The 13,488-nt window shown below is 40.9% G+C and overlaps 1 protein-coding gene across 1 annotated transcript in view; it reads right to left on the reverse strand.

Moving 5' to 3' along the window:
- Positions 1 to 13,488, reverse strand: part of APAF1 (apoptotic peptidase activating factor 1) — a 93,286-nt gene that overhangs the window by 13,563 nt on the left and 66,235 nt on the right. Inside the window, exons 22-25 of the mRNA XM_074941845.1 lie at positions 7,863 to 7,988; positions 4,919 to 5,044; positions 2,182 to 2,301; positions 1,238 to 1,363 (exon numbers count right to left, since the gene is read on the reverse strand). Coding sequence (XP_074797946.1) covers positions 1,238 to 1,363; positions 2,182 to 2,301; positions 4,919 to 5,044; positions 7,863 to 7,988 — 498 coding nt within the window. The remainder of the gene's footprint in view (positions 1 to 1,237; positions 1,364 to 2,181; positions 2,302 to 4,918; positions 5,045 to 7,862; positions 7,989 to 13,488) is intronic.

A 13,488-nucleotide genomic window follows, 5' to 3' on the forward strand; every position in this document is an offset into this window, starting at 1 on the left:
CGCTGCACTTGGTGCGGGAGAGTCCGTTGCTCTCTGGGCACTGGGAGTTGAGAAGGCATTGACTGCGCCATTGACTGGGTCCTCTACCGCTCCCCGGAGTTGGTGGCAGATCCCTTAGGGGGGTAGTAGGTCCCCTTGGGGGTGTGCCCCCTTGCAGCCTCGGTGTGGGCAGGCGGCCCAAGCAGGGTCCTTTGCCCAATGCTCCAACTTGCTCGTTGCTGGGTCCCTCTTCTAAGTCTTCTTCTTGGGCAGCGGCGAAGGGGATCAGTACCGGGAAGAGCCCACTGCCAGGGGTGCGCTACGCAAAAAGGCCAAAGTGCTGGGAGTTGCGTCTGGCCAGGCCGGCTCTGAGGCTGGGCAAAGAGCCGTCTCCATGAGGAGGGCCCTTAAGCGAATGTCGCGTTCTTTCTGTGTCCCGGGACAAAGTTCTTACAGAAAGTTCTTACTTCTCTTTAATTTGGGATTCCCCCAGGCACTTCAAACAGCTACCATGCGGGTCACTAACAGAAATAGGCCTGTTGTAGTCAGAGCAGGGCTTAAAACCCAGAGACCGGCTATTGACTAACTATAGTACTTAACAGCTACTTTCTAACTAATCTACTATAAACAAACTATTTACAGCTGGAACCCAAGGTTCAAGGAGTAGGGGAAAAAACCTTTGACCACTTGTGAAGAAAGGGAAAGAGACGCTCCAACCAACCACCACAGGCGGTAAGAAGGAACCGAGAGGGCGTAGGACTGGTGGCGCCTGATATACCAGTGCATGAGCATGGCACTCAAGAGGGTGCCACAGCCCGTCTTACGGATACCGCTAAGGCAAAAGTCTCCTACAACTGTGCATGTGGGCATGCTCAAACCTAGAATATAATCGACATGAGCAAGCACTCAAAGAAGAATATATTTTCCCTGAGTTAGATCTGTCCCCTTGTCAAGGCACTTTACGGGGTTAGGGAAATCAAACGACAGCAGACTCATTAGTAAACTCAGCCTAGCCTAGCCTAGCCTAGCCGGACACTTGACTCAGCACACAGACCGCAAAACAGATCACACTATAACCTCGCAAGCAAGCATACAAACGAACAGATGGTCACATGACCCATATACAGAATATGATATTTTGAAATGCTTAGAGGTATTTGGAGCGGCTGTTAGTTTACCTAATGAAGTTGGTCTTAAGCACAAATTCCAGGATATACTTACCTCATTGTGCAGATTTGTCAACATTACGTTTACTAACCTTGGCAGTTTTGTCAGCAGAGGTAGATGAAAACTTGGTGGCATCAGGTGAAATAGCACAAGAAAGAACAGCATCTTTATGGCAAACAAAATCATCTTCTATTTTTCCAGTACAAATATTCCACACCTATAAAACATTATTAAAATTTAAAATGTACAGACTACTTTTGCAGTTTTTCATCAATTCAGTATCTATAAAACAGTTCTAATACAACAACACACACTGGATTAAATACATCAAGAACATCCAAATATAATAAAGGTTTGTGGCTCTTTACAGATATGCAAAACAGGAAGGGTGTAATAAGGAGTAATAAGGTGAATAATTAGAAATACAATGAAAATGTAAATTTGAGCTTTTAAAAATGTTGCAGTTTATACTTTTAGTACTAAATTACATAATGTAATGTAATGCAGAATTAACCAACAGCAGAGAAAGCAATCTATAATCAAAATATTCAGTTAAGTTTTTTTTATTGCCATATTTTCCTACTGGACTGACTCTAAAACCTCTGCATTTCCTAAATATAGCAGTTGTGCCTACTTTTAATCCTTGTTTACATTGGGATTTTTAGCATCCAGTATAGCTACTCTGGTGGGAAAGAAAAAAAATAAATCACACTTTATACTGATGCACCACATCTACAAAAGGGGCTTGCACAGGTGCGTGCCGCTATATCACATATTTCAGAGTAGCAGCCATGTTAGTCTATATTCGCAAAAAGAAAAGGAGTACTTGTGGCACCTTAGAGACTAACAAATATATTTGAGCATAAGCTTTCGTGAGCTCACATAGTTTCCACTTCTAGATAAAAACCTTGGCATAGACCGGGCCTAAGTTTCATTCTTTGAAAATTAAATATACAATTTTATAGTTTTTTGCTACCAATTAAAAACACAATGCACCTTCTGTAATTTGTCAATACAAAGAAATTTTATATTTACCTTAACTGTTCCATCAAATGACCAGGAAAGAAGTCTTGAATTTTCCAAAAGCCTAAAATTCTTCACTGCTTCCTCGTGACCTTTTAAAAATATATATTCTTCTGACTGCCAATTCCACACCTGCTTATAAACATAGAATTTGTAAGCTTTTAAAACAATGGGTTATCCTCCACATTGCAAATATAAATTTAACAACGATTAACTTGTTTTTTTCAGCAGAAAATATCCATTGTCTTCCACTCCAAGTAAACTATTGAAGATACCTGGCCTTGTTGCAACTCACCTTGGGTAAGCACTAATGTGAGCCAGTCACAAAAGCGTATTATAATGGCCAGCTGGTAAAAATTCATGTGAATGAAGTAACTCTTGAGAAAAGTCTGAAAAGGGAAAGCCTCCCCAATAAAATTTGTATAATGTGACTTTCAATAACTAGCTACCATTAGTGAGTTTGAAAACTTCCCCTGCAAACTCAAATTTGGGGCCTAAAAACCTTGATTATTTCAATCAATAACAATTTTTCACACTTTAACTCAGATTTATTTTACAGTAAAACAATTTTACTCAGATTTATTATACAGTTAAAATACATTTTTAATCAAATGTCACTTTTTGTTTTAAAAGTTTGTATAGTTTTTTCTTTTTAATTTCAGCAACTGTGCATTAAACAGTCAAAGGATGTCACTTTATCTACAGAAATTATTAAACAGCTCAAGATTTTTTTTTTATTGATTTTACACCTATAGCCTTCTGCGCCAAAGAAAAAAGTTTATCCAATAGCCAAGAAAAGTATGTGGTTGAAAAATCCAGAAAATTTAAGTGCTAAATTAGCCACTAGAGGGAATCCTAGAACAAAAAACAACTTGTCAGACAAGGTAAATAAAGGAATTAATAACATTTTCCTTTACTCAGTAATTCTTACCTCCAGATGGGTGCAAAAAAGAAAAATACAAAAAAAGAAAAGAAAAAGAATCAGACTTCAATCTCAATCCTAGCCTCCCATGTGCAAGTGTGCATCTCCACATTTTTAAGTTAGCTACCATAAAGGCACAATCGAGGGCCTGATCCAAAGCTCACAGAAGTCAGTGAGTCTTTTAATTGACTTCAATGTACTTTGGATCAGGTCCCAAAATTACTAAATGGTTGAACTGTCTATTTTGAGAATCCATATTTCTTTGCAACTATGACCTAAATTTCACTTAAATTTTACCAAAAGGGTGTAATTCATCATTATGTGAACACAAAATAGAAAAGTTCTAACACACACAATGGTCACCACACTACTTTAGATTTTACTAAACATTTGGTCCTTTGTAGGCCATCAAGGAAGTGCTCCTTTTTCTGACTTGGTTCATTTTGTTTCTGTCCAACAAGATAAGCCTGCACAATTAATTACTTAAAAGAAGCAATTTGCTGCCCCCATTCTCTACAATTTTTTAAAAATGACACACCTACCAGTTCTGCACTAAGTCTGAAAATTCTTTACTCTCTGCATATCCATTGATATCTAAGACCCAATTCTGAATGTCAGTGGAGATTTATTTGTAACAAAATAAGTACTTCCGATTTTGTAACTTCAAATTATAAACCATCAGAGCTATTGAACTTGGTTAGTCCCTAATCCAGAAATCAGACAAATTATGTTGTATCTGTGGTTCTAGGAACACAAGTGTAGAGAACTTGTGAATGTAGAGAAGTTGTGAATGATGCCATTAGAAAGACAGCCAGCAAGTTTCAATGGTGGGATTAGGAGAGGTAAACAAGAGGACTGACCTAGCTAACAGACATTTCCTTGTCAGTCCACATTGCTCAATTGTGATGGCCCTCCAACCAAATGGACCACGAGACTAACAATGGTCAATATATCAGGGGGTAGCCGTGTTAGTCTGTATCCGCAAAAACAACAAGGAGTCCGATGGCACCTTAAAGACTGACAGATTTATTTGAGCATAAGCTTTTGTGGGTAAAAACCCCACTTCTTCAGATGCATGGAGTGAAAATTACAGATGCAGACATAAATATACTGACACATTTAGAGAAGGGAGTTACCTCATAAGTGGAGAACCAGTGATGACAGGGCCAATTCAATCAAGGCAGATGTAGTCCACTCCCAATAATAGATGAGGAGGCGTCAATTCCAGGAGAGCAAAGCTGCTTTTGTAATGAGCCAGCCACTCCCAGTCCCTATTCAAGCCCAAATTAATGGTGTTAACTTTGCAAATGAATTTTAGTTCTGCTGTTTCTCTTTGAAGTCTGTTTCTGAAGTTTTCTTGTTCAAGTATAGCTACTTTCAAATCTGTTATACAATGTCCAGGAAGACTGAAGTATTCTCCTATTGGCTTTTGTAGGATACTATTCCTGATGTCCGATTTGTGTCCATTTATTCTTTTACGTAGGGACTGTCCGGTTTGGCCAATGTACACGGCAGAGGGGCATTGCTGGCACGTGATGGCATATATAACATTAGTGAGGTAACTCCCTTCTCTTCATGTGTCAGTATATTTATGTCTGCATCTGTAATTTTCACTCCATGCATCTGAAGAAGTGGGGTTTTTACCCACGAAAGCTTATGCTCAAATAAATCTGTTAGTCTTTAAGGTGCCACTGGACTCCTTGTTGTTTTAATGGTCAATATAGAAAATGCATGGAGTTTATTGAGTCTGCACTATCTGTAGTGTAAACCTACTTTTTCTTTAGTAGCTTTGAATGCTCCAATGTAAGTTTAAAACATTTTCCACACCTGTATAGTTGAATCATCAGAGCTTGAAATAAGGGTCTGTCCATCAGATGTAAACTGGCAATGTTGTACAGATTTCTCATGTCCAGTCCTGGATTTGAAAACTCTCCTATTTGACAATTTCAAAACCTTTATAATGAAAATCAGAAAGATCATTTATGAAGAATTAAAATACAGTCATATATACAATAAACAGAGAAAGACATGTAAGCAAAACATCTGAAGTAAAAATAATGGAATACTATACAGTACTACACAAAAGTGAGGATTCAGATCCAAACCAGTCAGTGAGAAAAAAATCCATATGTTAGCCTGACCCTTGGAAAAAGTGAGCAGATAATCTACTTTGTTAAAAATTGGCTAGAAGTCCTTCAATTTCCTTTGGGTAGGTCATAAAACATACAGTTAAGGGTAGTGTAGAATTCCTCCTTATCTGTAAGGGGTTAAGAAGCTCAAATAGCCTGGTTGGCACCTGACCAACAGGACCAATGAGGAAAGAAGATACTTTCAAATCTTGGGAGGGGGGAAGGTTTTGTTTGTGCTCTGTTTTGTGTGGGGGTTCTCTCTTGAGACTGAGAAGGGTCAGACAGAAATCCATCTTCTCTAACCCATCCCAATTCAAGTCTCCAATATTGCAACCAGGGTAGGTAAGCCAGGCAAGGCGGATTTGTTTCTCTTTTGTTTTTCTTGTGAATTTTCCCTGTTCTAAGAAGAAGGTTTATTCCGGTTTTCTGTAACTTTAAGGTTTTGCCCAGAGGGGAATCCTCTGTGTTTTGAATCTGAATACCCTGTAAAGTATTTTCCATCCTGATTTTACAGAGATGATTTTTACCTTTTTCTTTCTTTCTTTCTTTAAATAAAATACTTCTTTTAAGAACCTGACAGATTATTCCATTGTTCCAAGACCCAGGGGTCTGGGTCTTTGATAATTCTGTAACCAATTGGTTAGGATATTATTCTCAAGCCTCCTCAGGAAAGGGGGTGTAAGGGCTTGGGCGGATTGCTGGGGGAAGAGGAACTCCAAGTGGTCCTTTTCCCTGGTTCTTTGTTAAATCACTTGGTGGTGGCAGTGTTACTTAAACCCAATGTACAAGGGAGAATTTGAGCCTGGGACGTGTTTAACCTAAGCTGGTAGAAATAAGCTTAGGGGGTCTTTCATGCGGGTCCCCACATCCGTATCCTAGAGTTCAGAGTGAGGAGGGAACCCTGACAGGGTATCAGACATGTACGTACCAACCTGTGTGTGAAGTCTGATATGTACTTGTATTTGTTGACCAATATATTCTGCGATAGCATATGTGCATCACATTACCAATATGTATTATTCGCATCATACAGATATCAGTACGTATTAAGCACATAAATGAATATAATAGCAGTTATATAGCCTTAATTGGCCTATGCTTTTTATATAACCCTGCTCACTTAAGCTAAGTATTCCATAACGCCTTGCATTCACTGAAGTAAGTTTTGGCTTAAGCAAACAGGGAAGCTGTCAAGACCAGGACAGATGAGTGCTTTACCACAGCAACAGGAAGAAAGTTACTCTTGCAGACCAATACTGAAATGTCCCAAAGGAAAAGGATAAGACATATGATTGTTCTACCCTAGTACAGACCTAGGAGGTGTCTTCACACCCTTTGGTACCTGGAATGTATGTATTCGTAACAAAGACATGAGGGGTACACCATAGTACCATAAAAACGAAGTAGAAAGCTAATTGATTAAATGCAGTTTCAAATGATGTATACAGTACCTTGTACTTGTAAAAAGGTTGGATATGAAAAAATGGCTTTAGGTGGTTTAGCTTTGGAAGCATATCTTCTGTCTAAGGTGAATGTAATAATGCTGCACAAAATGGCTTCCCGGAGAATGTATCTTTTAGAACCTTTTTCAGTACTATATTATTATTGGCTTATATCAATAAACCTAACTCACAGTTTATTTGGTCTCTTAAATATATTTCATAACAAACCAAAGTGTGGTCAAACTATTGACTATACAATTTATCAGCATGTTCTATGTTTTATGTTAACATGATTGAAACAACAAATTTGCCTCTAAATTTATTTTATGCTCAGCAATTAACAGATAACAGGAAAGTGCAATTTTCCAAAATTTGTAGCTACTTGTCTCTGTACTGAGAGACGTGAAATGAGTCAAGCGGCCAACAAGTGTAAGACACTGCTACTCTTAACACTCTTCTTACTCCTTTTATGTGAACGGACAAAGGTATGGGGATAAATGCCAAGACAGTGCTGATATTTATAAACTGGATAATAAATGTGTTAGTCTTCAAACATGCATGTCAGCAGCGGAACATATTTTCTCTCCCTTTTCCTAGTACCTCCAGTTGCATCAGGAATCAACTCAGGACATGAGGCTCTATTAAGTTTCAAGCAGTACTCTCTCTGCACTGTGGTCTCCACATTCAGGAACCCACTGTAGCTGCTCTGAGAGGAAGCAGAGGACAGCTAAAGGGGACCATTCAGCAGCACAGAGGCATAAGCCCTCCAGTAGATCCCTAGATCCATGCAGATATTGGGGTCTGTGAGCCAACATCTTGCTTCTTTTGTTAGAAGGGGAGAAAACCCTGATGACAGAATTCTGAGGAAACTCCTCATGGATTACCTCTCAGTTTTCCTTCCCTAAAGCCATTCCCACTGTTTTTAACTTGTGGCAGGGAGTAACCTGGGTTGATATACTCATTGTTGGGTAAGGGAGCAGTTGATTTCCCATAAAACGGGTTTACAACACCATTTCTTTTAATTTTCAAGAGTATAACATACTGTGTCATCAAAAAGCAATAGCTGAATTACTTATTCTCTCTCTTTCTAGAATTTCAACAAGAATGTTACTTTTGTATTAAAGAAAGCTAGTAAAAAAATCATTAGAAGCACTAACCAGTGGATTTACTCAATACTGCCCAAAAATCAGGGTACAGTACCTTTACTGTTCCATTCTCCTCTCCAAATGCTGCATATTGAAGATCTTCACTTAGGCAACAGCAGCAAATAAGAGATTCCTGGGCTTCAGTCAGATAGTCAGTATGGCCTGTATTTCCATTAATTAGCTGCAACCAAAAATGTGAATTATTAAGCTATAGCAACTTTGTACAGCATCTTTACTTTAAAACACATGACAAACCTACATCTTTTGTGGGACTCAACATCAGACCAGCACTCTTTTAGCATACCTACTTGAACATAGGATATAGTACATTCAAATGTGTTTTTCTAACCCAGAAAGAAGTTATAAAAGCTGTATAACTAGCTCCAGGCACTTGTTCTCTGAACAAAACAAATTTAAGCTGACAGGATTTTACAGCTCCTGCAAAACATTTTTCAAGTACATCAATACAGTCAGAATTTTACACACCTAGCAACTTGGTATGATTCAAAAATGATTAATATACACATCTAGTATAGTAGGTCTTAACTACATGTCACCTCTGTCCACATCAATTCAACTATCATGCAATCTTCAGGGAAAGATCTTTGGAATGCAATGATTTACAAACAAGTGAAACCTTCTTTTAAACCAGGGATCTCCAACCTTTTTATGCCCAAGATCACTTTTTGAATTTAAGGGCAACCCAGGATCTACCCTGTCCCTTCTCCGAGGCCCCTCCCCACTCACTCCATCCTCCGCCTCCCTCCCCCCCCGGTCATTTGCTCTTCCCCACCCTCATTCACTTTCGCTGGGCTGGGGTAGGGGCTTGAAATGGGGTGCGAGCTCTGGGCTGCGGCCAAGGGTCTCAGAGTGTGGGAGGGGGCTCTGGGCTGAGTATGGGGCAGGGAGTTGGGGTGCAGGAGGTGGTGAAGGGTGCTGGCTCTGGGAGGGGGCTGGGGTGCAGCCTCCTGGCAGGCAGCACTTACCTCCGGTGGCTCCCGGTCGGTGGCGCAGCATGGCTGCTGCTAAGATGGGCTCCCTGCCTACCCTGGCTCCAGGCCGCTCCAGGAAGGGGCCAACGTGCTCCTTCGGCCCAGGGTGGGGGGTGGGGTGTGTGGCACATGGCCCCTCTCTGAGAGCAGCGCCCCTGCAGCACCCATTGGCCACAGCTACCCATTCCTGGCCAACAGGAACTGCGGGGGTGGTGCTTGCAGGCAGACCCTTCCCTCCCCACCCCCGGGGCCACACTGGCTGCTTCTGGGAGCGATGTGGGGCTGGGGCAGGCAGGGAGCCTGTCTTAGCGGCAGCCCCGCTGTGCTGCTGGAGATCGCGATCGACTGGGAGATCCTCTAGGATTGACCAGTCAATCGTGACCAACCAGTTGGTGACCACTGTTTTAAACTGTCTCGGGAGGGGTGGGGGGGGGGGGGAAGAAGCTTTGCTTACAGTAGTTTACAAACAAGATGTTAGGGATCTATTCTCCCGTGGATGTGCAAAAAGTAACTACACATGAGCATTGAGAAAAAATAGCATGGTTTGATTCTTTTAATGAATGTACTGATTTTGACATGGGCTAGAGACTGAAACCTTTCACTGGGGAGGGTTATTCTAAAGATGGTCACAGGCCAAAACCAGCAGCATGTGTGTGTCTTCCTATATTGGTCCCTTCCTAGATCCATAGGCAGGTGTCTGATTCTCATTGGCTAATCTCCTTTAGATAATGAACATAGGTAATTTGTTCATATTGTTCATAGAAATGTTAGAAAGGCTTAAAAAATTCACTACCAGAGGCAAAGTGGAAAGTTTTCCTTGGTGTGCAAGTGGGCACTGAAGTCCATCTATTTCTGAAAATCAGAAGTCAACTTTTTTTTTTAAAATAGCAAGTGGCTACCTGTTCACTAGGAACTAATCTAAGAACCAACACATTTATAAGCCAGCCATTAGACGGAAAGGACTTGGACACTCCTAACCTTGGACACAATTCAACTTGCGACCTAGAGGAGAAATATTCTATACTTGATAATCAAATCCTCTAAGTCATCCAATCCCACTTCAAAGTTTCAAAAAAATCCAACTGTGTATTTCTAGAATTAGAGAATACTGAACTACTGTAACTATTGCTTTGCTCTGTATCCCTTCTTATAACAAAGTGGAAACCAAGTATAAATGATATCAGAACTTGAGACTAAAACAGTTTCAAAGTCAATCATTGAAACAGAAAATCTCTAGAGTCTAACACTGCCTCACAAAAAAATTGCAATTGTATAGGTAAAATAAGAATGCTGTTTAAAAAAATTCTTCTTGCTGGGGGAAGAGGTTTTGTAAATTTTTTAAGTTATTTTATTTACACTCCTTTCGAGTATTCCTTAACAACAAGGAGATAAAAGCACGTGGACAACAGAAGACACATTCTAATGTATAACACTAGAAATAGTAAGATGACAAAACAAACACACACATATAAGAAGAGACAGAACTGAGTAAACAGGTAGGTAGAACCAAACAGATAAGCAAGATTGGGAAAATGTTCAAGTATCTTACCAACTTTTTTCTCCATGAAGAATATGGTTATGCACTCAGATCCACTAATACATAGATGCTCAAATGTCCAGAGAGAGAAAAGAATGTTGGGAAAAAGGCCTTTTCCTATAAAGGTCCAAATAGTTGTAACAGATTTGCCCAATAGTAGGTAAATATTTGATATTTTGTTAAAATATAAAATAATGCAACCTAACAGCTTGTCAAGTATACAACAGAACCTCACTTACCAACACTTCATCAATATCACACACAGTCTCTTCCTACTTTACTGTAAAGATTTAGTAGCAGAGAGCTGCAATGAGAGCTCTATTATACCTTCCACTACTTTAACAACATATACTACAAAATATTATAACTAGACAAAATGCTTTGCAAAAGAACCAAATACATTTTGTGATGTGTTATTCTTGCTTTAAAAAAAAAAAAAAAGTTATGCTGATTTTCTAATCTAATTGAACAAAGACTAAACCCTCTGAGGTACTCAGTACACTCCCCTCCCCTTGAAGCCTGCTGGATTTTCAAAGTGCTGAGCACCGTCACAGGAAAGTCCCTAATGAAGATGTTATATTAGTCTAAGGTATTATTGTAAGGTGGGCAACAGATATAGAGCAAATGTACAGTACAGATAAATCTGTACCTATGACTTCTGAAATTACTTTGAAAATAAGATTTAATCTCTGTAGTTTTAATCTAGTTCAAACAATGATTAAAAAAAGCTATGAAAAGCTGTTATTTTAAGTTCTAGTGATGTAAATAGTAAGACTAAGTCACTAATTATACGTAATATCAATTCTGGTCAACAGGATGTGAAATTCAAGAGTTCATATAATTAAAAAAATTAATACACCTGTAGCGATGCTTATTGTTCAGCCCAAGTATTCTTAGCCCACTTTTTCTGATACTACTTGGCCCAAATTTCAGAAGTGCTGACTCTTCATGTCAAGCTTTTAATTTTCTCTATTGTTCTTTTATAAAATTTAAAATGTGTTTTTTTCTCCCAAACAAAAAAAGTAACGCTGCAGGGTAAATGCTATTGAGAGACAAAGCCTGGTTGCAGTAACAAGTTGAGAGCTCAATTCTACTCTTTGAATTTCTGCTTAAAATGAACTGGGCCTTACAAGTCACAGATACATAGATTCCAAGGCCAAAAGGGACCACTGTGATCATTTACTCTGACCTCCTGCATAATACAGGCCATGGAATTTTCCCAGAATAATTCTTTTTGAACTAGAGCATTTTTTTTTTAAAAGAAAAGAAAAAGAAACCAAGATCCAATCTTGATTTAAAAATTGCCAGTGATGGAGAATTAATCATGACCCTTGATTAACTGTTCCAATGATTAATTACCCTCAACATAAAAAATGTACACCTCATTTCCAGTCTGAATTTGTCCAGCTTCAACTTCTAGCCATTGGATCATGTTACACCTTTCTCTACTAGACTGAAGAGCCCATTATCAAATATTTGCTCCCCAGGCAGGCACCTTATAGACTGTAATCAAGTCATCCCTTAACCTCCCCTTAACCAAAAGTTGGTAAATTAATAGATTGAGCATCTTGAGTCTACCACTATAAGGTAGTGTTCTTCATTCAAGGCCTGTGAGCCAGTGGTAGTTCTCATCGACCCTAAGTGTGGCTCGCTAAGTTCCCTCTAAGCTGCGTGGCTGCACAGCAGGCTATAAATAACCACACAGCAGCTACCGGTAGGGAGAGGGCTGGGGGGAGTCCTCTGGCCCCAGCCCTGGAGCAGCCTGCCTGCACCCCAAAATCCTCATCCCTGGCCCCACCCCAGAGCCTGCACCCCCAGCCAGAGCCCTCACCCCTACTCCACATCCCAACCCTCTGCCCCAGTCCTGGGCCCCCTCCTGCATCCTAAACCCCTCATCCCTGGCCCAACCCTGCAGCCCTCACCCCCGCATCCCAACCCTCTGCCCCAACCCTGAGCCCCCTCCTGCACCGTGAACCCCTCATCCCCAGCTCCACCCTCGAGCTCTCACCCCCAGCCAGAGGGCTGAAAAGAAAACAGAGGAACAAATTGACCAACAGACATTTGGACTGCCTTACTAGGATTGCGATGACAGATTACAAATACTGCATGAACAAAGTCAAGGAGGAACAGGCACACTTTCGCTCATCCAGTTTTTCAAGTAAGTTTTGCACTATTCTGCTCTTAAAAAGTTTACTTGCATAGGTGCCTTTTGAATTCCATATATTTTCCTGGTTATTATTTTATAAAAGGAGTATCATTTTATTGTACAAGTAGACTGTTTTAGTTATATGAGTGGCTCTGTAATATTACATCATTAAGGAGTACTAAGCAATGTGTTAATATAGTACTTGATGTGGCTCTTACACTGAAGGTTTTTTGCTAAAGTGGCCCCCACTCAGAGATGAAAGTAAAATTTAAAAAACTTACTGGTACGGGGGCCAGCTCCAGCCCCCCTGGAAGGGGCAGGGCTGAGGGTCAGCGTCCCCCAGCCAACCCTTCCACGCTGCTTGGCCCGAGCTGCCTGGGGCTCCAGTGGCAATTTAAAGGGCCCAGGGCTTTGGCCACTGCTGCCGCAGCAGCAGCCTGAGCCCTTTTAAATCGCCGGCCCCAGGGCAGCTGCTCCTTTTGCTCACCTCCCTCACACTGGCAGCCTTGCGGGGGGAGGGGGGGGCCCAAAAAGGGCAGGGATGATAAAACAGCACTTTAACGTTGTTGCCCCTTTTGTGCTCCCCCGTCGGCGGCCCTGCCGCTAGGGAGCCAGCAGGGCCGCCGACGGGGGGCGCAAAAGCAGTAAGACAGTAGGGGCCGGTATTGGCGGCCACCTTTTACTGGTACGCTGTACCGGCCCATACCGCCTTACTTTCACCCCTGCCCCCACTTCAAAAAGAGTGAAGAGCACTGCTGTATGGCATGTCTTCTAATCCTTTAATCATTCCTGTACCTCTTCTCTGAACCCTCTCCTATTTATCAATGTCCTTGAATTGTTGACACCAGAACTGAACACATTATTCCAGCAGCAGTCACATACAGCAGCGTCAAATACAGAGGTAAAATAACCTCTAGCTCCCTGCTCCTACTTGAGATTCCCGTTTACTGACTTATGGACGACATTAGCCTTTTTGGCAACAGCATTGCAGTGGGATCTCATCTTC

The sequence above is a fragment of the Natator depressus genome, chromosome 1, assembly GCF_965152275.1.
Source record: "Natator depressus isolate rNatDep1 chromosome 1, rNatDep2.hap1, whole genome shotgun sequence".
Lineage (NCBI taxonomy): Eukaryota > Metazoa > Chordata > Testudines > Cheloniidae > Natator > Natator depressus.